Source organism: Polyodon spathula, chromosome 15 (genome assembly GCF_017654505.1).
Source record: "Polyodon spathula isolate WHYD16114869_AA chromosome 15, ASM1765450v1, whole genome shotgun sequence".
NCBI lineage: Eukaryota > Metazoa > Chordata > Actinopteri > Acipenseriformes > Polyodontidae > Polyodon > Polyodon spathula.
The window spans coordinates 31,922,069-31,947,140 of NC_054548.1; the positions used below are offsets into that span (position 1 = coordinate 31,922,069).

Below are 25,072 nucleotides of genomic sequence, written 5' to 3' on the forward strand. Positions count from 1 at the left end.
ATACCAGAATCTAAATCATTAATGTAGATTAGGAATAGCAGAGGACCTAATACTGATCCCTGTGGTACTCCACAGGTTACCACACTCCATTCTGAGGTTTCTCCTCTAATCAGTACTTTGTTTTCTATGTGTTAACCACTCCTTAATCCATGTACATGTGTTTCCTTTAATCCCTACTGCGTTCAGTTTGAGAATTAATCTTTTGTGTGGGACTTTGTCAAAAGCTTTCTGGAAATCTAAATAAACAGTGTCATGTGCTTTGCAATTATCCATTACCGAAGTTGCATCCTCAAAAAAATCAAGCAAGTTAGTTAGACACGATCGCCTTTTCCTAAAACCATGTTGACTGTCTCCCAGGACCCTGTTACCATATAGGTAATTTTCCATTTTGGATCTTATTATAGTTTCCATAAGTTTGCATATAATAGAAGTCGGGCTTACTGGTCTGTAGTTACCTGGTTCAGTTTTGTTTCCCTTTTTGTGGCTTGGTATTACGTTTGCAATTTTCCAGTCTGTCGCTACCACCCCTGTGTCGAGACTTGGTTAGCGGTTTGTAAGTAACTTCTTTCATTTCTTTGAGTACTATTGGGAGGATCTCATCCGGCCCAGGGGATTTGTTTATTTTAAGAGCTCCTAGTCCCTTTAACACTTCTGCCTCAGTTATGCTAAAGTTATTTAAAACTGGATAGGAACTGGATGACATGTGGGGCATGTTGTCAGTATCTTCCTTTGTAAAAACTTGTGAAAAGTAATCATTTAATATATTTGCTATTTTTTTTCCTTCATCTACGATTTTGCCATTTGTATCTCTTAAACATTTAATCTCCTCTTTGAATGTTCTCTTGCTGTTGTAATATTGGAAAAACATTTTGGAATTGGTTTTAGCTGCCTTAGCAATGTTCATTTCTATTTCTCTCTTGGCCTTTCTGACTTCCTTTTTGACTTGTGTTTGCAGTTCCATGTACTCTCTGCGTACTTTCTTTTTGGTGCCTTTTTTAATGCTCTGTAAAATGCCTTTTTTCGCTGAATATTTTTTTTAATTGATCTATTAAACCATTTTGGCAATTTAGTTTTACATTTAGATTTGTCTACTTTAGGGATGTAATTGTTTTGCACCTCTAGTACTACATTTTTGAAGAACAACCATCCTTCTTCTGTGGGTGTTTTCTCTTTTACTCCAGTCTACTTCTGTTAGTCTCTGTTTCATACCTTCATAGTTTGCTTTTCTAAAATTGTAAACCTTAGCTTTAGTCATTACTGTTGGGGTTTTAAAAAACACTTCAAATGAGACCATGTTGTGGTCTGAGTTTGCCAGTGGTTCTCTGACCTCTGTTTTAGTTATTCTGTCTTCGTTATTTGAAAAGACTAAATCAAGGCATGCCTCCCCTCTAGTCGGTGCCTTGACAAATTGTGTTAGGAAGCAGTCATTTGTCATTTCCACCATTTCAATTTCATCCTTCGTGCTACCCACCGGGTTTTCCCATTTTATTATATATATATATAAAGCTCAAAGAGCCAGCTGCCCAACGTTTCGATATGTTGTACATATCTTTCTCAAGGGAGCCTGTGTTTTAATCCAAACATTGGAGGTATTTATAGGTTTTTGACGGCATGACAACCACTTGTTATTGTTTATATACAAATCCACGAATTACTCTTACATGATGTAATGGTGTTCTATATATTCACTATGGAGGGGGAAGCAGGCGTCTGATGATTGTGCCTATGGAGATCGCTCTGTGCAGCTCATGAACTTTGCTGTTTTTCAACTTGTATCATTGAAGCACAATGCCTCTGCATTTTTTAGAAGTATAAATGCTCCGGTAAACATAAATAATAAATCACAATACTCATAAATAATAATCACAATACTTCGACTTTTTTGTTTTATTTATTAGGCGCATCTGGATTTAGCAGTAGCGACTGGTTGAAATGGATACATTTTTTACTTTCAAAAGAAAAACTAAGGTGAAATCACTTCATTTTACCTGGCACAGACTGGGGTGGTTTCGTGATTTGTATATTGAAAATAAATTATAGGGGTTTGTGGCAAAGTGCCTGCCCCTGTGTGTATTATATGTTCTGTGTTAATGTTGGTGTATAGTCATTGGTACACTTGATATAAACGGGTCTGTGTAACACGAGTGTTTAAAATGTGTATTTGTACTTAGGCACAAGGATTGCACAGCACTTCACGTGCAAGTAAAAAGTAATAATATGTGAGCACGGGGAATTGCACTTTATTAATTAATGTGCAGTTGTACTGCGAATCCAATTGAATGATTGATTAGCAGTCGAGTCTCTGTACAGCTGCATAAAAGCAACATGTTTTGTTACTCGGGGTTGTGTGTTCGGTGAGTGGAGAATGGGATTGGAGACGGAGGTAATTGTGATAATTGTAAGAAAAATAGAAGCTCACAGTGTTTGTCTGTGTAGAACGTTTTGTTTGTCTCTTTTGTTTTGGCGAATGTGCCGTGTCCTGTGTTTTTGTTTTGTTATGACAGTTTATTTTCTGGCTTTTCTGTTCACTCATTAAATGCTGAGCGAAGCCATTCGCTCAGCTCAACCAAACTCCACCTCTCTGTTGCTTATTTCCTGGCTCTGGTCTGTCGCCACCCACTCCGTCCGTCTTTGTGACAGGGTTATACAATAAACTTTTGTATACATGTTTATTCTTTAGTATGTTTGCACATTGTACAGGCCATGGTCATTTTAAATGTTGCATCCGATTTGAATGGAAACATTGTATTTCAACTACAGTATGTCTAATTATTATCTGAGACACAGGCCTCTATTCATCAGTGCTAGTTCGAAAATGTCTTACCAAGGACTGCTGTGACATCACTTCATGCAAAAAAGTTACAATGCAAAACCGCACATTAGCCCCATTGCCATTGACTACAACAGTTGAAAACTAAATGATTCGTTACATGTTTTAAGAGTAAATAAGGCCTTTTTTTGCAGGTCGGAGTTAACACTGCCTCTGACCTCTTCTAAAACATTTGCACAGTTCACATCCAGGTATTCTGTGAAGATGTATGTCCAGGTTGCAACTATAGTTAGTTATAACATTCAAATACGCCGTTTGCGAAAGTGTTATCGTGCGTCTTACTCGTGTGCTGTCTTAACTCTGTCTCTAATTCTTTCTTTATCCTCTTTTTTAAGATTTTGTTTTTAATACATTTCTTTGTTTTACATAGTCACTTTTTTTAGCACATAATGGAAATAATAATAATAAATAATAATATTGTAGCGGAGGCACTCGCTTTGCGTCTGCACAGTAATTGGACGCGGGTGCTGAGAGGCCAGCAGCACACAGACAGAAAGCAAGAGGCAGGAGACAGAGAGAAAAGGGAGAGAGGGACAGGCTCACACTGCCGTTAACGCTCACATTCGCTACCACCAGTCAATCTTAGATGGGTGTTACTGAAATGTCTCATTACAGACTGACCGCACCGCTTTGGATAATGTGTAGCGATGACGTTAGCCTCTGCTGACAGAACTGGAAGACAGACACACAGGCAGGGAAATGCGCTTAAGTGCTACGGCGCATATTTAAAACACAAATATAAAAGAAAAGGCAGCAAACAAAACAAAAGTACAGGTAATAATTACTGGCTTTCTGGGTCTCAATCTCTCTCCATCTTCGCTGAAACTCCTAATCTCCCTCCTTACTCAATTGCAACTCGACAGCATGCGCACGAGAATAATTAACAAATCAAAACATTAAATCAAATAATAACAATGTGGCAGCTGCAAGCTAAAGGTATGAGTTTTTTTTTACACAATGTTATAAAATTCAAAAGCGTACTTACAAAATGAAAGGTCTCCCCTGCTTTCCGATGGCATGTACATTTCTGAACATTATTTTTTGTTTTCCAGTGTTGGCGGCTTTCAATGACGTTAAAGCTCTCGCTGCTGTAGATTCCGAGGAGGGGGCTGCCTTTGCTGTAGAGATCCCCAGGCTGTGTTGGTGGCACTTTGACACTTCACGGTCTTTGATTAACTCTAATTTTTTTGTCCTGATTACAAAATTATTTTTTTTAGATTAAATTTTGTTAAAACGATTCCATGATTTCTTTTTTATCTCCAATTGTTTTTGTTCTGTGCTTTAATTTCAGAGTACATTGAGACATTAAACTGCATAAATTTCAGTAAAAACTGGAAAAATGGAGGTGTTCTAAAACTTCTGACCGGTGGTTTGTGTGAGTGTGGGATTTGACGTGTGTGGTGTAGTGTGATATATTGATATAGGTATATATATATATATATATTATATATATATATATATATATATATATATATATATATATATATATATATATATATATATATATATATATATAGCGCCATATATAACAGCATACATATTTATAAACCTGAAATGATGGCAATTATGGTGATAACCATCAAAAAAGCATACCACAGTTATCATTGGACCGTGATCTTTTTTTGTAATCCATTTGTGGCTATTTAAAGACAGTCAAGTAATTTTTTGATGAGAAAAATAACTTCAAAATAAAGTTTTAAAACAAATACAACACACTGGTACTACAGGTCTATCAGGCATTACCTAACTGGACGTAGTGTTCACTCCAGCTCTGTCTCACAGGCTCAGCAAAATAATGCTGCTTTTTTTATTTATAAGGATATAAAAGGGTAAGGATATGACCACTGCAGCTGAATACCCTCTTCATCTTTATCAGTTTGGACGACATCCTATTATAAGACAGGGGTTTTAAACCAGGGGTATGCGTACTGCTGGGGGTACTTCTGACGGTCATAGGGGGGGTACGCAGGACGACTCAAATGCACAAATAAAAATGAAAGTAAGAGAAAATAATTATCTTTTTTGATCTTTAATGATCTTTGATATTTTTTTTATGGTATTATATATTCTCTAAACCACGATGTCTACTTATTTCATCTTTGTTTAGCAGCTCAAAGTGAACGGCTAATGAAAAAAAAACAATCTATCACATCCACATACGCAGTTTCAATTTCGTGGATTTCCACTCCCTTTTTAAACGCTCTGTAAAGTTCTTTGTTTAGCTAGGCAGAGTGAACGGCTAATGAAAAAACAATCTACTACGTCCACATTTTCCGCCTGTACACATACAAGATTTTGATTGTGTGGATTTCCACTCTGATATACAGGTGAAGCAGGTGTCTGGTGATTGTGCCTAGAGAGAGGTCTATGCTGCTCATGATCTTTGCTGTTTTCAACTTGTCGTATCAGTGAAGCAGCGTTTCTGCATTTTTTTATAACTGGAAATGCTCTGATAAACATAAGTAGTCAACATACTTTGACGGTTTTGGTTTAATACCGCGGCTGCATTTTATTAACAGCAGTAGTGGCTGGTTGAATATGTGTTCAGTGTTTGATACGTTTCTTACTTGCAGTAGAAAAACGAAGGAAAACACCAAATTCAAAGTGACATAGTTATACAAAGCCCCTTCGGATCATTTTTAGTTGGTAATTGTAGTTTTTTTTCTTGAGGTTAATGTTTTTATATTGTAAACATTTTAAATGGCACACACAATTATGCTGAGGTGGGAATAAATAGTAACGTGACAAACATTTACAGTGCAGACTATTTTGTATTATTTATGACTTTTCGCAATAGAAAGAGAAATATTCCTAAATACTGCCTTTTAATCTGTGCATCCAAGTTTTCAGAATGAAGCTTACTGTTTGATTTTCTGTCTCAGCAATTTGACAGTCCCAGACTGTAGTGTACAATTATATGTTAAACTACAATGGAGAATTTTTAGAAAGCTCTTCGTTGGTTTCTATAAGTTTCCAATAGTACATATAAGCCTATCTGCAGCATTTATGGAGATAGAGGCTGTCAAAACAGTCACTTGTCCATTTCACCTTGAACTAGAGGTCAAAGTCCAAGACATTTTTAGAAAGCTGTTAGTTGGTTTCCTATACATGTTCAATAGTAAATATGAGTGTTGCTGCAGTTTAAGACGATTTAAGCTATTACAGCATTTAGTTGTGAAGTTTGACCAGTAATGAAAGGTCAAAGTCCAAGAAATTTTTAGAAAGCTCTTAGTTGGTTTGTGTTCAACAGTAGATATGAGTCTATCTGCAGTATTTAAGGAGATTTTAGCTATTATACAAATGTGGACACACTTGTGCGCCACGTGGAAATTAGTAAATATGAGTATCTGCAATCTGTAAGATGATATGAGCTATTAGTCTGTTGTCCAGTTTGACCATGAGTGAGAGGTCAAAGTTCAGAATAAAGGTTTTACGTCAAGTGTAGACAATATTGTAGATTATACCTTTATACAGAGATAGTTGAGAGGTACATACCTGCGAAAACAGAAGAGTGAGGTTCCTGAGTTATAGCCATTACAGTTTATATGGGTCACAGCCTGAGACCCCTCAAATCCATAAGTCCGATCATCACCAAACGTAATAGAAACTAACTACAGATATAGTACAATCACTGTGCAAAGTTTCACATTGATTCGTTAAAAACTGTAGGAGGAGATGTGTTGACAAATTCATATCAAATATGCCAATCGCTTTATTTGGCAAGCACATTTCTTAGGGACTGCTGCCATCTGCTAGTCAAAACTGAGAATTGCAGACAACTTTTATTAGTCAACTCTATCTGCAGTATTTAAGGAGAAGTAAGCTGTTTGACCAGTAACAAAATGTCAACGTCCAAGACCTTTTTAGAAAGGTCTTAGTTGGTTTCCTATAAGTGTCCAGTAGTACATATAAACCTTGCTGCAGTATTTATAGAGATAGAAGCTGTTAAAACAGTCAATTGTCCAGTTTGGCCATGAATCAAAGGTCAATTTCCAAGACATTTTTAGAAAGCTTTTATTTGGTTTCTTATACATGTTCAGTAGTAAATATGAGTCTAACTGCAGTATTTAAGGAGATTTAAACTGTTCGTGTTTCACTGTCCAGTTTGACCAGTAACGAAAGGACAAAGGTCAAATTAAACAGCAAGGACATATCTTTATATTGGCCAAATATCCATTATCTTGGTCTAGGAAGGTCATAGGTCAACGGAAATGTTGGTCTTATAGAGAACCAATGGTTTCCTATACATGTTCAATAGTAACTGTTTTACTATATATAACTATAAGTTAACTAACTTATTTTTTGGTGGTCTTGACCTGGGACCCCCAAAACCGTAAGTCCGATCGGCACCAAAAGTAATAGCAACTCAAGTCAGATACAGTGCAATAGTTATACCAAGTGTCGATTTGATCAGTTCAAAACTAGGAGGAGATGCATTGACAAAAAGCGGTCAGAAATGAAAAGTTGAATAATAATAATAATGAAACTGAGAGAAAGTGATGTCTGCGTTTTACAATGCAGACAATAAAAGGAATAAAATAGAAACGTGTTAACCAGATTATTCTGCATTTTATTACAAGTGTGGTACCATTCATTGAGCAAAAATTGTAAAGGGTACTTCAGCTGAAACCTCCCGACAGAAAGGGTACAGTTTCAAAAAAAGGTTGAAAACCCCTGAGTTAAGAGAAGCAAAGTGTTACCTAGCAATAGCCAGTCAAGTGTGTTTTGAGTCATGCAGTGCCCGCCCACTGATCTCTCAGCAGTGTGAGGAGACGGTGCCTGCAAATTGTTGTTTTCTTTTTGAACTGCGTGTTAACAGCAGCGAACATAAAAGAAAGAAGAAATGTTAAGGTGGTTATGACACTGTTGCAAAATTAAGCTGCATTAGGGGACTTTTTTTTTTTTTTTCATGATATACAATTGATTTTTGAATACATAAAACCAAAATCCCTACACTGTCAACTTGAGGAGACGGCAATATCTAAATATCTATATCTATCTATATAGAAAATAATACAAATAACTGTAGCATCTTAGACTTGGTTATATAGTAGTAAATATAGACTCTTTGATTATCTGCATTTTTGTGTGCTTATTGCGTTTCTCTTGTCCGATCCAATAGATAATAGCTGCTGTTACTGCTTTGGTAAATTAATAGGAAAGCAGTGATGAAAAGTTACAGTGCTTTGTTCTTGCTGATATTTGAGAATTTGTGTTTCATTTACTGACAATCACGTTTACTAGTGATCATTGTTTAGTAGGGCGGTTTATATTAAATATGACGTCACTTATTTAATAGCCTACTCGGATAATCTCATGCATGGCAGCTTTCAGAACTTGATGTCAGTGTTCGACATTAGTTAGTTCTAATGAACACAGTGGCTCACAGAGAAACTGTGAATAAGAAATCGCATCCCTATCACCTTAAACGCGTGCACTCGGTAATCATGGTATAGAAAAATAGTTGCGGTTTCAAAACCTTGGCAGTTTATACTGCGGTTTACCATAAAACCGCTATACTGTGATATTCCTAATAGCAATACATTTTTAACTTTTCAACAGAAATTTACGTTATCAGATGAGCAAAAGCAACTGAACAACATAAATAAGTAAACTTAGAAGAAAACATTTTACTGAAGCGCACAGCACAACAAGTTAAGTCAATTTTTTTTTCTTTTTTTGACAAAAGGGTAATCCTTTACCTTGAGTCTATGGCTGTTCACAATCAACACAGATAATGCACTTCTCCACACGCTACCTTTCTGCATAGGGCACAGCTGTCCTGAAGTTTTGTTTTTATTGTACTTGCCAACCTGGCATTGGCATCTCTTGTGACTCAGCGAGTTTGCCAGCTTCAGCTGTGGGTACACGCTTGGCAGTCTCCCTCTGTTCCAAATGCTGCTTGCGAAGTTCCTGTGCTAACTGTAAAATATATTCTCTTCTTGGTAAATTCTTGTATGTGCATTCTTTGTAAAGTACCCAGGTGCTGATGACTGCTAGGTCCAGTACATTGTAAAACACCTGAACAGGGCACTGTCAGGAGCCAGCTTTCACTGAATACTTACATGCCATCCGATCCAGATTTTTTTCTGTTGTAAAACTCGAAGGTCTATGGTATTTTTTTTTCACTAGTCCCGATGCTAATTGACTGACCAAAATAGCACACCTGGCAAGCTGTCGTCTGCTTTTGAAATTCATTCACTCAGGCAGAGAGTAAAGACTAATCGAATTACAGCTGAACACATTGCGGGCTGGTAAATAAATAAGAGTACAGTTCTGTATAATCAAAATACAGTTGTTTTCTGTGTGGCAGTCCCAGGGCTTCTAGGTATACTGTAATATATCCTTTATTTCTGCACTTCAGCGTTTCATGCTTTGAGAATATTTAATAAATATGGACAGAAAGGTACATGAACATGCTGCCCCAAACGTGTTACACGACTGGAGAAAATTTCATTTCAAAACCAAAAACCGCCAAAATGACTGCCGCGGGAGGCTTCTAGTGTTAAGCTTGTCTTGTGATGGACCTGGACAGAAGCCAAAAATCAGTAACCTTCAATTAAACTGTGGCTGTGTTAAAAAACAATACTGTGAACGTTTTGTAGCTGCCCCCTTGTTTAGCATTCACTGGAAGACCACAGTTGCTCCTACTGTTTTAGTGTTGTTTTTTTCCCCTTTTTTTTCTGTTTTTGAGAACATTTGTAATTGTTGCCATGCGACACAGTTAAAACAGCATTTGTGTGCTGTTATCTCTGAGCTATATCAGCTCCCTAATTACTCTTTATTTTTCTCAGGAAATTTGTGGTTACCAAAGATAATGTGGCGCTTATGTACCATGCCCCTGGAAAGAGGAGAGAGTTCAATGCTTTTGTTCTTGACAAGAGCTATTATGGGCCATACGATGAGACTACTTGCATAGACTGGACTGATGATTCAAAGTAAGTATAAGTGCTCGTACTACATCATGTAAAAATGCAATGTCTTTGTTGCTCTCATCTCAGTCTTTGTCAGTAGAAGATAATTGGTTTTGGTAACCTAAAGAAAGTTGTTTATACTGTAGAATAATGAAGAGCAGTTAATTCTAATGGTTTTATTTTCAATGATGCAGGTGTTTTGTTGTTGGAAGCAAAGACATGACCACATGGGTGTTTGGAGCTGAGCGGTGGGCAAACCTGGTGTATTACTCACTCGGAGGGCACAAGGATGTAATAGTTGGGTGCTTCTTTGAAGAGAACAGCCTTGATGTAAGTCTAGTGCAATTTGATTTGACACTTAGGACAGTAAAAGTCCTTTGTCTATTAAGAAGAGTACACTTACTTTTTCAATAGTATGACATGAAAGTGCCTGGGGAAATGCATTGAAGACTTATTCTCTGATTTTTTTTTTTTTGAGAACCTGCTAAGTCTGTGTGAATTAAGCATTTACATTTTATGATGACATAACCTGGAACTGAAATCTCCAGGCCATGCTCATCTCTTGAGCTTTTGTAATTACAGCTGTACACTGTGAGTCAGGATGGAGCATTAAGTGTATGGCAGTGTGACACTGAGCTTGAGGGACTAAAACCCAGACCCCCGAAGCAGACGCCAACCGTCCACACAGAGGAGGATGCCGAGGTTCTGAAGTTCGATGAGAATAGGGTGCCTAGAGGAGAGGAGATTAGAGGGAATGCCAACAGCCAGGAGCAGGAGGGCAGTGGAAAGGTCAAATATAGACGACAGGGAAAGTAAGTAACCAAAAGCTTTTTGGAACAGTGTTTCACCTTTTTTTCAAAATAAGTCTGACATGTCCCAGGTTTTCCAGGATGCATGGGAACCCTGCTCGTATAAAGGCAGCATAATATTAGTGCTATGGTAGAGTATGTTTGAAACATACAAAATATATGCTAACACTAATAACTTTTATTTGGAAAACTGAGCCCCTCCTGCAGCTTTAGCCACTGGAAGTGGCTGATCAACACTCCAAGAATCTTACACCAAGAATCGTTCGATCTCAGTCACAATTTTTGTCTTTAATATTTATGCATATGACATGCCTTTTAAGCCCGGAATAATTCTGGTCGCTCTTCTTTGCACTCTTTCTAGAGCAGCAATATCTTTTTTTATAGCGAGGTGACCAGAACTGAACACAATATTCAAGATGTCTTACTAGTGCATTGTACAGTTTTAACATTACTTCCCTTGATTTAAATTCAACACTTTTCACAATGTATCCGAGCATCTTGTTAGCCTTTTTTATAGCTTCCCCACATTGTCTAGATGAAGACATTTCTGAGTCAACAAAAACTCCTAGGTCTTTTTCATAGATTCCTTCTCCAATTTCAATATCTCCCATATGATATTTATAATGTACATTTTTATTTCCTGCGTGCAGTACCTTACACTTTTCTCTATTAAATGTCATTTGCCATGTGTCTGCCCAGTTCTGAATCTTGTCTAGATCATTTTGAATGACCTTTGCTGCTGCAACAGTGTTTGCCACTCCTCCTACTTTTGTGTCGTCTGCAAATTTAACAAGTTTGTTTACTATACCAGAATCTAAATCATTAATGTAGATTAGGAATAGCAGAGGACCTAATACTGATCCCTGTGGTACACCGCTGGTTACCACACTCCATTCTGAGGTTTTTCCTCTAATCAGTACTTTCTGTTTTCTACATGTTAACCACTCCCTAATCCATGTACATGTGTTTCCTTGAATCCCAACCGCGTTCAGTTTGAGAATTAATCTTTTGTGCGGGACTTTGTCAAACGCTTTCTGGAAATCTAAATAAACCATGTCATATGCTTTGCAATTATCCATTATCGATGTTGCATCCTCAAAAAAATCAAGCAAGTTAGTTAGACATGATCTCCCTTTCCTAAAACCATGTTGACTGTCTCCCAGGACCCTGTTACCATATAGGTAATTTTCCATTTTGGATCTTATTATAGTTTCCATAAGTTTGCATATAATAGAAGTCAGGCTTACTGGTCTGTAGTTACCTGGTTCAGTTTTGTTTCCCTTTTTGTGGATCGGTATTATGTTTGCAATTTTCCAGTCTGTCGGTACCACCCCTGTGTCAAGAGACTGCTGCATGATCTTGGTTAGCGGTTTGTAAATTACTTCTTTCATTTCTTTGAGTACTACTGGGAGGATCTCATCCGGCCCAGGGGATTTGTTTATTTTAAGAGCTCCTAGTCCCTTTAACACTTCTGCCTCAGTTATGCTAAAGTTATTTAAAACTGGATAGGAACTGGATGACATGTGGGGCATGTTGTCAGTACCTTCCTTTGTAGAAACTTGTGAAAAGTAATCATTTAATATATTTGCTATTTTATTTTCTTCCTCTACGATTTTGCCATTTGTATCTCTTAAACATTTAATCTCCTCTTTGAATGTTCTCTTGCTGTTGTAATATTGGAAAAACTTTTTGGAATTGGTTTTAGCTCCCTTAGCAATGTTCATTTCTATTTCTCTCTTGGCCTTTCTAACTTCCTTTTTGACTTTCATTTGCAGTTCCATGTACTCTTTCTGCGTACTTTCTTTTTGGTGCCTTTTTTAATGCTCTGTAAAGTGCCTTTTTTCGCTGAATATTTTTTTTAATTGATCTATTAAACCATTTTGGCAATTTAGTTTTACATTTAGATTTGTCTACTTTAGGGATGTAATTGTTTTGCGCCTCTAGTACTACATTTTTGAAGAACAACCATCCTTCTTCTGTGGTGTTTTCTCTATTTTACTCCAGTCTACTTCTGTTAGTCTCTGTTTCATGCCTTCATAGTTTGCTTTTCTAAAATTGTAAACCTTAGCTTTAGTCTTTACTTGTGGGGTTTTAAAAAACACTTCAAATGAGACCATGTTGTGGTCTGAGTTTGCCAGTGGTTCTCTGACCTCTGTTTTAGTTATTCTGTCTTTGTTATTTGAAAAGACTAAATCAAGGCATCCTTCATTTACCCACCGGGTTTTCCCATTTTATTTGGGGGAAGTTGAAATCTCCCATTAGTATGGCTTCTCCTTTGCTACACGCATTTCTAATGTCATTGTATAACAGATTATTTTGCTCACCGTCTGAATCTGGCGGTCTATAGCATGCTCCTATTATTATGCCCTTTGAATTTTTGTCCGTTATTCTGACCCATATTGATTCGGCTTTATTTTCTTTGTCCAGGTTTAACACCGGGGCTTCAAGACTGTTTCTTATGTATAGCGCTACCCCTCCTCCTCTTCTGTCCTGCCTGTCTTTCCTATACAGTGTATACCCACAAATATTATATTCGTCCCCATCACTCTCAGACAACCACGTTTCTGTAACACCTATCACATCATAGTTACCTGTTAGTGCAGTAGCTTCAAGTTCTAGAATTTTGTTTCTGATACTTCTAGCATTTAGATAAATACATTTAATGGTTGTCTTACCTGAGTTGTTGTTCTTGTTTTGATGCGGTCTCCCTTCTGTTTTTTTGTTGATTTCTCCCCCCTTCCTTTCTAGTTTAAATGCTTCTGAACCTGCTCGAGGATCTTTTCTCCAAGTAGACTGGTTCCCTTGTTATTTAAGTGCAGTCCATCCCGTCTATACAGATAGTCCTCGTTGTAGAATGTGGTCCAATGATCAAGATAGGTGAAGCCTTCCCGTGTGCACCACGTCTTCAGCCATGCGTTTTGATTAATTATTTCCAGCTGTCCATATGGTCCTTTGCAAGGTGCCGGTAGTATACCAGAAAATACCACAGTTTTGTTTTTCTCTTTTAATTTCCTTCCTAGCTCTCTGAATTTGTTTTGCAGGGATTTTGGTCTGTCTCTTCCAATGTTGTTTGTACCGATGTGGACGACTACTACCGGGTCGTCTCCTGTTCGTTCTAGGAGCCTGTCCACGTTCTCAGTGATGTGCTTGACCGAGGCTCCCGGAAGGCAGCACACTGTTGTAGTAAGGGGGTCCAAACTGCGAATTGAACTGTGTTTCTCAATATGGAGTCCCCAACAATCATGACCTCCCTTCTTTTTGCTGTCTGGTCACCACTGTCAATGGGGTCCTGGATGTTGTTCCTTTCATTCTCTTGTTGTTGGTTCTGCTCATCAAAATTCTGAAGTGACTCAAATTTGTTGGTTGTTTTGATTTCTGGTGGTTGTGTTTGACGAAGTTTCTTTTTTTCCCTGCTTCTGCCTACCTGAACCCAGCTGTTCTGACCTTCTATCTCCCTGGTGGCTTTCAGTCTGTTAGGGGTGATGCAGACTTCCATGAATTGTGGGTGTGCCAGTTCCTCAAGATCCTGTTGCTGTCTCACTTCTTCCAGCTCCATTTCTAGCATACTTACTAGTTGATGCAAATCCTGGATCGCGCGGCACTTTACGCACACTTGGTTTAGCTCCGCTGGGTTTTCTCGGATTTCCCACATCAAGCAGGTATCACAGATTACTGGCTTGAAGACCATGTTGAGGTTTTTTTTTTTTTAAGTTTAGTTTCTTCTGCAGCCGTCAACCTGCTTTCAAACTGCTTCTAAACTGCTCTGTACTTTTCCACGCCTGTACTTCTCCCACTCGCTGTCGCTGGGAAGACTGCCTCGTTTAGCTGCGTTGTTCTGCTGCGCCTCGCCCGTGTCTCAGAACGGCGCTGAATTTGAATCGGCTGCTCCGAGTTTCAGCTTGTTTGTTATCAGAAAAACACACGCGGCTGTTTGACTTTAAGCTTCTGCTGTGTTTCCTCAATGTCCTCTGTTTTCTGATTAAAGCAATTCCATGCGTGGGCCTGGATGAGCCAGCACTCAATCGCAGTCTGCATGATGGTTACCAAGAACGTCACACACAGCAATTTGTTTTTTCTTTTTAGCTCCCTATAACTTCTCTCCAAAGCGTATCGTTTAACCCATACAGTTCTGTTCGTCAAGCTATTACAACTGGGGGAGGATTTTTTTGCCCAGTGAACTAACCACGTTTGATTGATAGACGATAATGAATGTTGCTCATTATCATGTAAGAAGAAAAAAATGACTTTTATACTGCACTAAAATTGATTGAGAGTGTCGAAACAAATATCTAGGTATTTTAAAAGACCACTGAGCGAAGACGAGCACACAAAAATGTGGTGCTGTCTTACTGTGCCATTTGTCATTTCAAATGAAAGTTTTACACATATTATGAAAAAAATAACCGGAGCTTGACTCTCCAGTGCCTGCTATTCTTTCTTGTGTGCTGGAAAGGAAACGTGTACTAAGATTAGAGGATCTTTTTGTTTCTCAACCAAAACTCAAATATCATGAACTGTGACACATGATATTTCTGGTGGGTACAGTTCCTTTTCAGAAGACATGTACATATAAGTTATATAAAAATATCATTGTTATCATAAAGCTCTTAACCTCTCACTTGCTTTCATCACCTGTGTGTGCAATTTAAAAGATACTGTAAAAATATAATCTATAAAGTCAAATAACAAGACCTTCAAATGTCCCCTCAAAATCATCCAAAAAAATGTGTAACATGACTTAAACACGACCGTTGTTGTTTTTCCATGAACAGGTATTTTTTTAATAAGGAAGGTGATTTCAACAACCTAACAGCTGCTGCCTTCCACAAGAAAACACATATCCTGGTGACCGGCTTTGCTTCAGGGGTATTTCATCTTCACGAGCTACCAGAGTTCAACCTCATCCATTCCCTCAGGTGAGCACATTGCCCATTCCAGACCCCAATACAGTAGACAGGATCAGTTACCTTTTTCACTCCCACTGGACCCTTGCATAACACTGCCACAGAAATAGATGCATGTCCAAATAAAGAGACACATTAGCATTGTAACTGTTCTACACTCCTTGTGGAGCTGAATTTCAATTTTAGGTGTTTCTGAATAGGAAGCCCCTCTTTCAAGTCTCTTCTAAAATGTAATTGTATTGTGTTTATAAGTACATACATACAGTGCATACATACAACAAACAAAAGAGCAATTCATTTTTTATTTTTTTTAGATTATATCCTGTTAACTTTTCCAAGGTTCTGGTTTGAAGCATTAAGCAAAGTTTTGTAATGGTCAGAACATATATATTTTTCTGAATCTAATGCAACAATTTTATGCTCTAAGTTCTTAAGTGAATTGTAACTGGGTTTTTTTGTATCTTCCAAACTAAAAGATGGCTTACCAAAAGGGCATTGTGCATTTCAAATGGTATTTACAAGTTTTTTATTGTCAGTATTTCAGACCAGAGGATTGCATCAATCTCCATCAACAGTATGGGAGACTGGATTGCTTTTGGTTGTGCAGGTATGTTGAAATTAATAAACTAGAACAGCGGTTCTCAAACTTTGCTGCTTTGTGACCCCCTCCTAGCATTAAAAATGAATCCACGACCCCACTGCTGTGTGTTATTGCAGAATAATTAGTATTGAGAAGTAAAACATGCATTGCAAGACAATATCAACAAAACTAATATATAGCCATTAGTTATTTTTAATTCACAATATAAATCGCAAGAGGTTTTACAGCCAACAGTAAAAATAAAATTAAATAAAATGCATTATTAACTTAATGGGAGGGGTGAGCATGCATGGGTGAACACAGAAAAGGCACGAGTGCTTTCAGAGCTGCAGATGATAGCTCTGGATGTTCTTGTCACATAGAAATCCAAAAGTAAGCAAGAAGTTGTTCCTTTTCAGGGAAGTACTTTCGAAACTGAACCTGCAGGCTATCCCGGTGGCTGACGATAATAGGTTGCAAGTCACTATTTGACAAGTTATCTAGTAAAAAGAAATGCTTCCAGGTGCCTCTGTTTACGCTATTGTATCACAAGGACAGCATCTTGATCCAGTTTTAGATTTAGTTAGTGAAAGAAAAGACAGATGTGTTTCATCCTTGGAGTGACGTGTTAAGAATATTTAAGCGATCCGAAATATCTGCCAGGTAAGCTAGCAGAGCAAGCCATTCTGACTGAGTCCTTGTTTGTGCTTGCAGCTACTGTAACTTTCAAGACTGAAATGCTGCTCTAGACACTTGCTAAAGACACAATACTACTGAAGGCTTTACTCTGTGGCTTGATTATTTCAGTTTACATGTGTGTTGATTTAAAAAAAAAAAAAAAATAATACAACTACAGTAAGTTACAAAGACGCTCACTGAATAAACGTGATAGAGAGCAGTACTGAACATACAGAGTACAGTTAACTTTAAACAACTTTGGTTTAATGGAATTAAAATACATAAATCTCATAGCAGGGCTCAATTTTAAGGCATGTCCGTTTGCCCCGACAGACAAATGCTTCCAATATACTCAAGTGCTTCATAAATATAATGAAAGTATTAAATGTTCTGTAAGAAAGCTGTCGCTTCCTGTATTAGTGTGTGCAGGCATATATGCAGTGGAAGTAGATAAAGATAATACAAATGCTGGTAACCAGCAAACACCTGTTCTTGGGCCAAGTTTATTCTCCCTCTACATGCTGCCTTTGGGTGATGTTATCAGGAGACATGACGTCAATATCCATTGCTATGCAGACAACACTCAATTATATTTATCCCTTAAACCAGGTGACACCTCAACTGCAAATATCTTACTACCTGTCTTGCTGATATTAATCAATGGATGTCAAATATTTATTATTAAACTGATAAAACAGAGGTAAATGTAGATGCAAAAAATCAATTAAACAATACAAATTCAGATGTTTTTGCAGTTGACAGCTTTCCATTCAAGTTGAGGTCAGAAATGAGAAATCTGGGTGTAATCTTTGACCTGTATCTCTCATTTGAACCTTATATTAGAAAGATAACCAGAGTATCCTTTTTTCATTTCAATATTGCTAAGATACTTTTCTCTCCATTCAAGATGCAGAGGGGTTTTATAACATCCAAACTAGATTACTGCAATGCTCTGTTCTCTGGTATTCCTAGATCAATCTCATCTCGATTGCAGCGTGTGCAGAACACTGCTGTCAGGGTTAAGAAGTACGAGATATGATCACATTACCCCGGTACTGGCAGCCCTGCACTGGCTCCCTGTAAAGTTCAGGTTGATTTTAAGGTTATTCTTATTACATATAAAGCATTAAATGGTTTAGCTCCCTCATTTAAATTATATTTTAATCCCATACACACCTATATGACCACAGCGATCCCAGGACACAGGACAGCTTACTGTCCCTAAGATTTTTAAAAAGAACACAGGAGGTAGAGCATTTGGCTTTAGGGCTCCCGAACTAAGGGAGGCACCAACTGTAGCGATTTTTAAAACCCGATTTGAAGACATATTTTTGTATCTGCCTGTCCTTCTCAGCATTGAGGAGACCATTAATTTTGACCAAATCCCCAGCTCCATTTGCTGAAATGCAGCCCCAAACTTGCAATGAAACACAAACTGGACGTTTGAAGAGTGGAAGTCAGTCTTATGGACAGATGAGTCAAAATTTGAAATATTTGGATCCAACCGCCGGGTATTTGTAAGACGCAGTGTGGGTGAGCGCATTAGTTCTGCATGTGTGGTTCCCACTGTCGTCATGGAGAAGGCAGTGTCATGGTCTGGGGTTGCTTTGCTGGTGACCAGAGATGGTGATCTTTACCAAGTCCATAGCAGGCTCAACCAGCACGGCTATCATAGCATACTTCAGAGGCATGCCATTCCATCAGGATTACGGCTAACTGGACAGACCTTCATTCTTCAGCAAGATAATGACCCGAAACACACCTCAAAGTTGTGCAAGAACTATCTGGCGAAGAAGGAAAGTGAAGGACAATCTAATGACCTGGCCTGCCCAGTCTCCAGACCTCAATCCCATAGAACTTGTATGGGAAGAACTGGACAGAAGAGTCAAAGCAAAGCTACCCACAAGTGCCCTACATCTCTGGGAATTGCTGCAGAAGAACTGGGAAGACATGTCGGGTGATTTCCTGCTGAAACTTGTTAACCGAATGCCTTGTGTTTGTGAGGCTGTTATTAAGGCAAAGGGTGGCTATTTTGAGGAATCCAAGACTTAGATGTTTTGTATATTGTAACATATGTTTTCATTTTCAAGTGCTTATGGAAACGTATATGACGTAAAACATTGTCAATTATGAAAAAAACCTAGTTTCCAGCAAGTGTACTCAAACTTTTGACTGGTACTGTATATAAATTCCATTTATATAGCGCTTTTTATAAAAAAGTATTGCAAAGCACTGTACAGTACAGTGACTACTGAGACACAGACATCAACTAGTCCTCATCAGTTTTAATTCACCTCGGCCGAGCATGTGAGCGTTAGTTGCTTACCCTGTTGCACCCGTGTATTGTCCATAGACGTGAGGTACATTTTCATTGTTCTGGTAATAACTATATTTATCTCTGAAACCGGGTGATCCATTTGCTGAAAATATTCCAACTACCTGCCTTGCTGAAATTAAGCAATGTGGCTGTCAAACTTTTTAATGTTAAACTCAGATAAAACAGATAGTGCTGTTGGGATCACAGAATCAACTAAATACTTTAACAGTCCATATGATTTTACATTTGGTAGTTTCTCGTCTGAGTTGAAGGCAGAAATGAGAAGTCGGTGTCATTATTTATAGACCGCTCTCATTTGAGCCACACATTAGGAATGTAATTAAATTGTCAGTTTTTTCATGCAAGAAATACAGTGGAACTCCGGTTATCAGTGTGCTTGGGGGACAGGTCCACGGATGTGTGAAACCCGTGGATAAAATAGGTGTCATTGCATGCGACCTAGATGCATGAATAAAATATAGAAACTAGTAATGTAAACCAAATTAGCACTTACTGAAGAGGTATGCAGTACAATATATTACAAACACAGAAGAATGTTTTAAAATTACTTTACTTTGACAGTGTTACTCTTAGCAAAATCTTTTTAAAATACCATACACCTCCAACCCTGTTTCCCAAACTTTTTCTGTTACCAAAACATGCAAATAAGTACTACAGCGCTACAAGATCATAAGACGTTTTATGACTAGAATAAGCTATTCAGCCCACTAAGTTTTGTGTCTAGCAGCTAGAAATATCACAAGGTATTGTTGCTGATGTATTCCACGCATTCATATTAAATAATGGTAGCTAAGTGTTGCTAGTTTTCTGGGGTTTCAAACAAAAATACTTTAAATAAACAAGGCTGCTGTGTAATTAACTCTTCTACAGTACAAAAAAATCTGTGTCAATAGAAGTGTTTTTGTTTTTTTCGTAACAGGTTTTTTAAGCAATTCACTGCTGCAAGTCGTTCTTTTGAACCTTGAGAGTCCATCGTAGTCTTTTGTTTCAGTGATGCAAAATATGTTTGGGCTTCACGAAGTAACTGCTTCAGGAGAACTGATTTTACAGAATTTACTTCTGCTGTTCATACAAAGAAACCCATTTTCATCTATAGAGCTCTCTTGGTGTCTGCTGCACAGGTTTTTGGGGCCTCTTCTTCCTCACTGTCAGCATACGGTTACTCTTGTCCAATTTGGCGCTAAATGCCATATGTTGTAGACTGACGCATGTGTCATTATGTTTGTGTGTGTTTGCGCAACGCAGGCATTAAGGCTACATTGTCAATGTACTATATTTCAGAGGTGAAATTCGCCAGGGAACCATGGATAATTAGTCGCGGATAAATGAGGTTCTACTGTATTGTTAAACTGAGACGTTATCTTTCACTGCAGAATGCTGATGCATGTCATCTAGGATTGATTATTGCAATGCTTTTTTTCAGATATTTCAAGTTGTGTTTTATCTCTATTGCAGCTTGTGCAAAATGCTGCTGCCAAAGTTTTAACAAGAATAAAGACGTATGAACATATTACCCCTGTGATCGCAGCCTTCCATTGGCTTCCTGTATGGTTTAGGATTGATTTTAAAGTCCTGCTTTTAACTTATAAAGTTTTAAATGGCATTGCTCCCCTATATCTAAAATGTTTGCTGACCCCATATTTCTCTAATCGCTCTTTTAGATCACAGGATGAAGTTTTACGTAGTATTTTATGGAATCGGAGAAAAAGGGCAGATGGCCGAGCATTCAGCTTTAGATCACCGTAGTTGAAATGATCTGCTACTATTTGTAAGGGAGGCACTATCTCTAAAGAGAACTTATCAGCCTGTTTTACTATTTTTTTTTATCACCTTTAAAGTAATAATTCAAATGACTTGTTTTACTGCTTTATTGTATGTAATGTAAGGGGGTATTTGTATTTTCTAAATCTATTATGCTATGGTACATCTAGATATTAATTCCATTTGTATTTTTTTTTTTTTTTTGTTTGTTTTATTTTGTGTTGTGGACAGTCACTTGTTTGCTGGCAATCAGTGATCTGCCTTGCTGTCGTGGGGCAATCAGAAAAAAATCCCTTAATCTAGCACTGAAAAGAAACGTGGATTGGTGCTCAAGTAAAAGGAACTTGGCAATGTTATAATATCACTTGTTTGTTCATAGATATAATGACATGTGTTACCTGTTAAAATATTCTGTACTCAGCATTGTTTTAAATGTGGTGCTGGATGCTACAGAGAATATTTTACATATTTTGTAAATCTGACTTTGACATAAACATCCCAGTGAAACCAACTGCTGCATAGTAAAGGCTTTCTCCTAGAGCAATGCTTAGTGAACTAATTACCATTCTCCACATGGCAATGCCAATTGGTTGAAACAGTTGATTCACAACTTTTTTGCAGGGAGTATTAGGTATGAGTCTGAATATTTGAGTACCGGTAAGTAAATAAAATTACTACTTGTATACTTTGATCAAGTTTCAAGTACTGGTTCATTTCTAAAACAATTTTTTTTTTTTTTTTTTTTTTTTTTTTACTTTAATTTGGATTTTGACTGCAAGCTACCTGGGAATGTAAGGCTTTGTTTGAGTTTTGCTGTTATTGGTCTCTTACTGAATTCGGCTTGATTCCAGAATCAGCCTTTTTTTAAATTATTATTATTGAATCAGCAAGTGTGGGTACAGTAAATCTCATTTTTATGTTATGTACCATATTATAGCATATATTTTTATTGAGCAAACATATTTTGTTGTGCTTTTAGTAAGCTGTTGTGTGTATTATACAAGTTGACAGGTGCTAAAAATGCAGTTGAAAGTTTTGAATGTCATTTTTATAAAGTCCAGCGTTTTATGGTAAACCCCCTCTGCTGTGTGTTATTTCTTACACTAGATTAAATCATGTTTTACTTTGAGTACATTAAATGCCTTAAATGTTTGTTCACTGTTGCTGTTGTATTTATCTATGCATCCCTGTGTGTGGTTGCTGCTGATACGTTCTAAGGACCTGTCACTGTTATGAATAATTAGAGGTTCGGTATTCAAAACTTTTATTCTTGGTATATTCGAATATCTTATTTGAAATTCTCACCCCTAGACAGTATAGGTCTAACATGCTCATACATACAGTATGTTTAACAAGAAGAAAGTTGTGAGTTTGACTGCACCACCGCACATACCTCGGCTTTTCCATAACCCCCACTTCCTGTGTCCTTGGGCACCGGAAAAAAGCATAAAAACGGATGCGCCACTAGAACATGTTAGTATGTGAAATGTATCCGCCCCAGACCAAATCATCCTATATTTGTCTGGTGGGGGGTTGCTGATTTCGAACCCTGTTTGTATCAGTTATTTTTATACGTGAGCAATATCCAGGACAGGGTGAGCAGTATGACATGTGTTACGCACACCTGGGTGCGTTGTGAGGCACAGGCTATAGACAAAGTTCCTTCAACCACCCAGAAGCACAGTAAGATATGTATTCTCGCACACTCTAGAGTAGGTTATTGCGCTTATGAAATGGCTCTGTCTGTTTTATATAAAGAAAACAAAAACATTTAAAACATTGCATAGTTTCTGTACTTTGTCTTTTAGAAGCTTCACATTAGTTGGAAAAAAAAAGTACTAAGTACATTTTAAAAACGAATAATATAAGTGCTTATTTATGTGTTTTATACACGTTGGTAGGTACAGTTGATGTTTGAAATCACTGTTTCCCCAGTACAGTAACCTTTTATTTTTTATTCCTCCAAACATGCTGCCTACGTCTCTTCTCAACACAAGTTTAACTTCAAAATCTTCCAGTCGGTGAGGCAGTCATGCAGTCAACCGGAACAAAACTGCTCACTGCATTGTAATACACACTAGTGTCTACAGTTATTGTAATTTATTTAATTTTGTATACCACATTCTTAAATATGAACATAGGTTAATTTTTTTAATTTAATTATTTTTTTTTTTGTCATAGTGCTCCTTTCGTTAAGATCCAACACAACCAGTCTCCAATCCGATTTCAGATCCTGCAGTCCACCAGCGAAGCGCTGGTGTGTCCAGGCCTTTAGGGTGCTAAAAGACATGGTGTAAGCATAGATACACAGTATAAAAATGAATGGGTTAGCTCTGCGTTTTGCTTTCACTTTGAAACTTTTTACTCTTTCTCCTATGCACACTAGCTGTAGAGTTGGCTCATCAATCCGAGTGGCTCTCGTGGTGACACGTTCTGGGAAAATTGAGATACAACAATATTACATTGAAAGTCTTAGTGTATACAATCTACATTAATAACTTTTACCCTTGTCCAGGGTACTACACAAGCTTGCTCTTTAATTCACAACGCTGAAAATCATAAAAAAAATTAACAAAGTTACACCTCTTCTAAATTTTGGGTCCCTATTAAGGCACATATCTAGGCCCAGGATAGGCATTTTTAGATCCCTGCAAAACCCAGAAATTAATTTGACGGGGGGTGTTGCACCCTGCACCCATGCTGGGGGAGACCCCCATCCCCCACTTGCCTTCTACTCAGTATTTCTAGCCTCCTACTTTTAAATGAAAACAAAAAGACTGCAATGTAATTCACTAAAATATCCAAAGCCACCACTGCTTGGATGATCATAAAAATAATAATTTAAATACAGGGGCAGCTGTAAAAAATAAATAACTAAATAAATAAAATTTAAAAAAAGCTAAATGACAATGTTGTGCCGAACATGCAAGAAAAAAAATTGCTGCAAAAAATTGAATTGAATTGAAACATATTTGTCCACCTCAGTGATCATCATTCCGCACTCTACAGACAGTGCATCTTCTAATGGAAGTGAAAGTCTTTGCAAAGCAACCTGTCAGATAGCTAGTACTACAAAAGATTGATGTTATAATAGTGGATACTTTTATATTGCTGTAATGTTTAGATAATCAGGTGCACAAGGATCAGCTAATACATAGCTGAGCAATACTGTAGGAGTTTGGATATCATATTTGTTTTGTTAATTTAAACTATAATAAGATCCAAAATGGAAAATTACCTATATGGTAACAGTATACTGGGAGACAGTCAGAATGGTTTTAGGAAAGGGGAATTGTGTCTAACTAACCTGCTTGATTTTTTTGAGGTTGCAACATCAACAATGAATAATTGTAAAGCATATGAGATGGTTTATTTAGATTTCCAGAAAGCTTTTGACAAAGTCCCGCATAAGATTCTCAAACTGAACACACTAGGGATTCAAGGAAACGCATGTACATGGATTAGGGAGAGGTTAACATGTAGAAAACAGAAAGTTCTGATTAGACGAGAAACCTGAAAATGGAGCGAGGTAACCAGTGATGTACCACAGGGATCAGTATTAGTCCTCTGCTCATCCTAATCTACTTTTATGACTTAGATTATGTTATAGTAAGCAAACTAGTTAATGTTTTAGGTAACACAAATAGTAGGAGTGGCAAACACTGATGCAGCAGCAAAGGTCATTCAAAATGATCTAGACAGCATTCAGTACTGGACAGACACATGGCAAATAACAAGTATCTGATATCAAGTTGTGTGCGTTTCATACTCTGGGCCATGAAAAGTCTTATTTTTTTTATTTGCTAAGCTGGCATTGGATTCTGCTGACTCATTGTCAATTTTTTGTTTGCGCCACAAGCACAGCTAGTGAATGTGTGGACTGCTTTAAATTCTGAGATGAGGTTTCAGCATCAAAGGTGTCAACTACAACTTGAGTGAAGCATGTTTCACCATCAGTAATGCCTGATAATTCATAATTGTCTAAAGCAGCATGAGCAGCTGATTTTTTAAACCTCAGTATTTTATCATGGGTACAAACCACCTGAAAACCACCTGTGCATAAAGCACTCTTTAGAATGGTGCATCTTTATGCCTAATCCAATCTGTAGGTGTGTGAGACAAGGTGCCAGTAACCATGTTACTCATCAGTAATGTTGGGGGGGTGTCATCAAGTTTTGGTGATAGTGAGCCAAAAAGTTCCATCAATGTCTTGCTGGTTGCTTGTCGAGCATCATCTTTACTTAGACTTGCCTTGTAG

At 37.6% G+C, this 25,072-nt stretch overlaps 1 protein-coding gene across 2 annotated transcripts in view; it reads left to right on the top strand.

Annotated features, from left to right (window-relative positions):
* Positions 1-25,072, top strand: part of LOC121327813 (periodic tryptophan protein 2 homolog) — a 107,775-nt gene that overhangs the window by 16,941 nt on the left and 65,762 nt on the right. Inside the window, exons 5-9 of one of the 2 annotated variants that reach the window (XM_041272021.1) lie at positions 9,625-9,768; positions 9,939-10,074; positions 10,327-10,556; positions 15,326-15,469; positions 15,994-16,064. In XM_041272021.1, coding sequence (XP_041127955.1) covers positions 9,625-9,768; positions 9,939-10,074; positions 10,327-10,556; positions 15,326-15,469; positions 15,994-16,064 — 725 coding nt within the window. The remainder of the gene's footprint in view (positions 1-9,624; positions 9,769-9,938; positions 10,075-10,326; positions 10,557-15,325; positions 15,470-15,993; positions 16,065-25,072) is intronic. The other variant, XM_041272023.1, reaches the window with a different exon arrangement.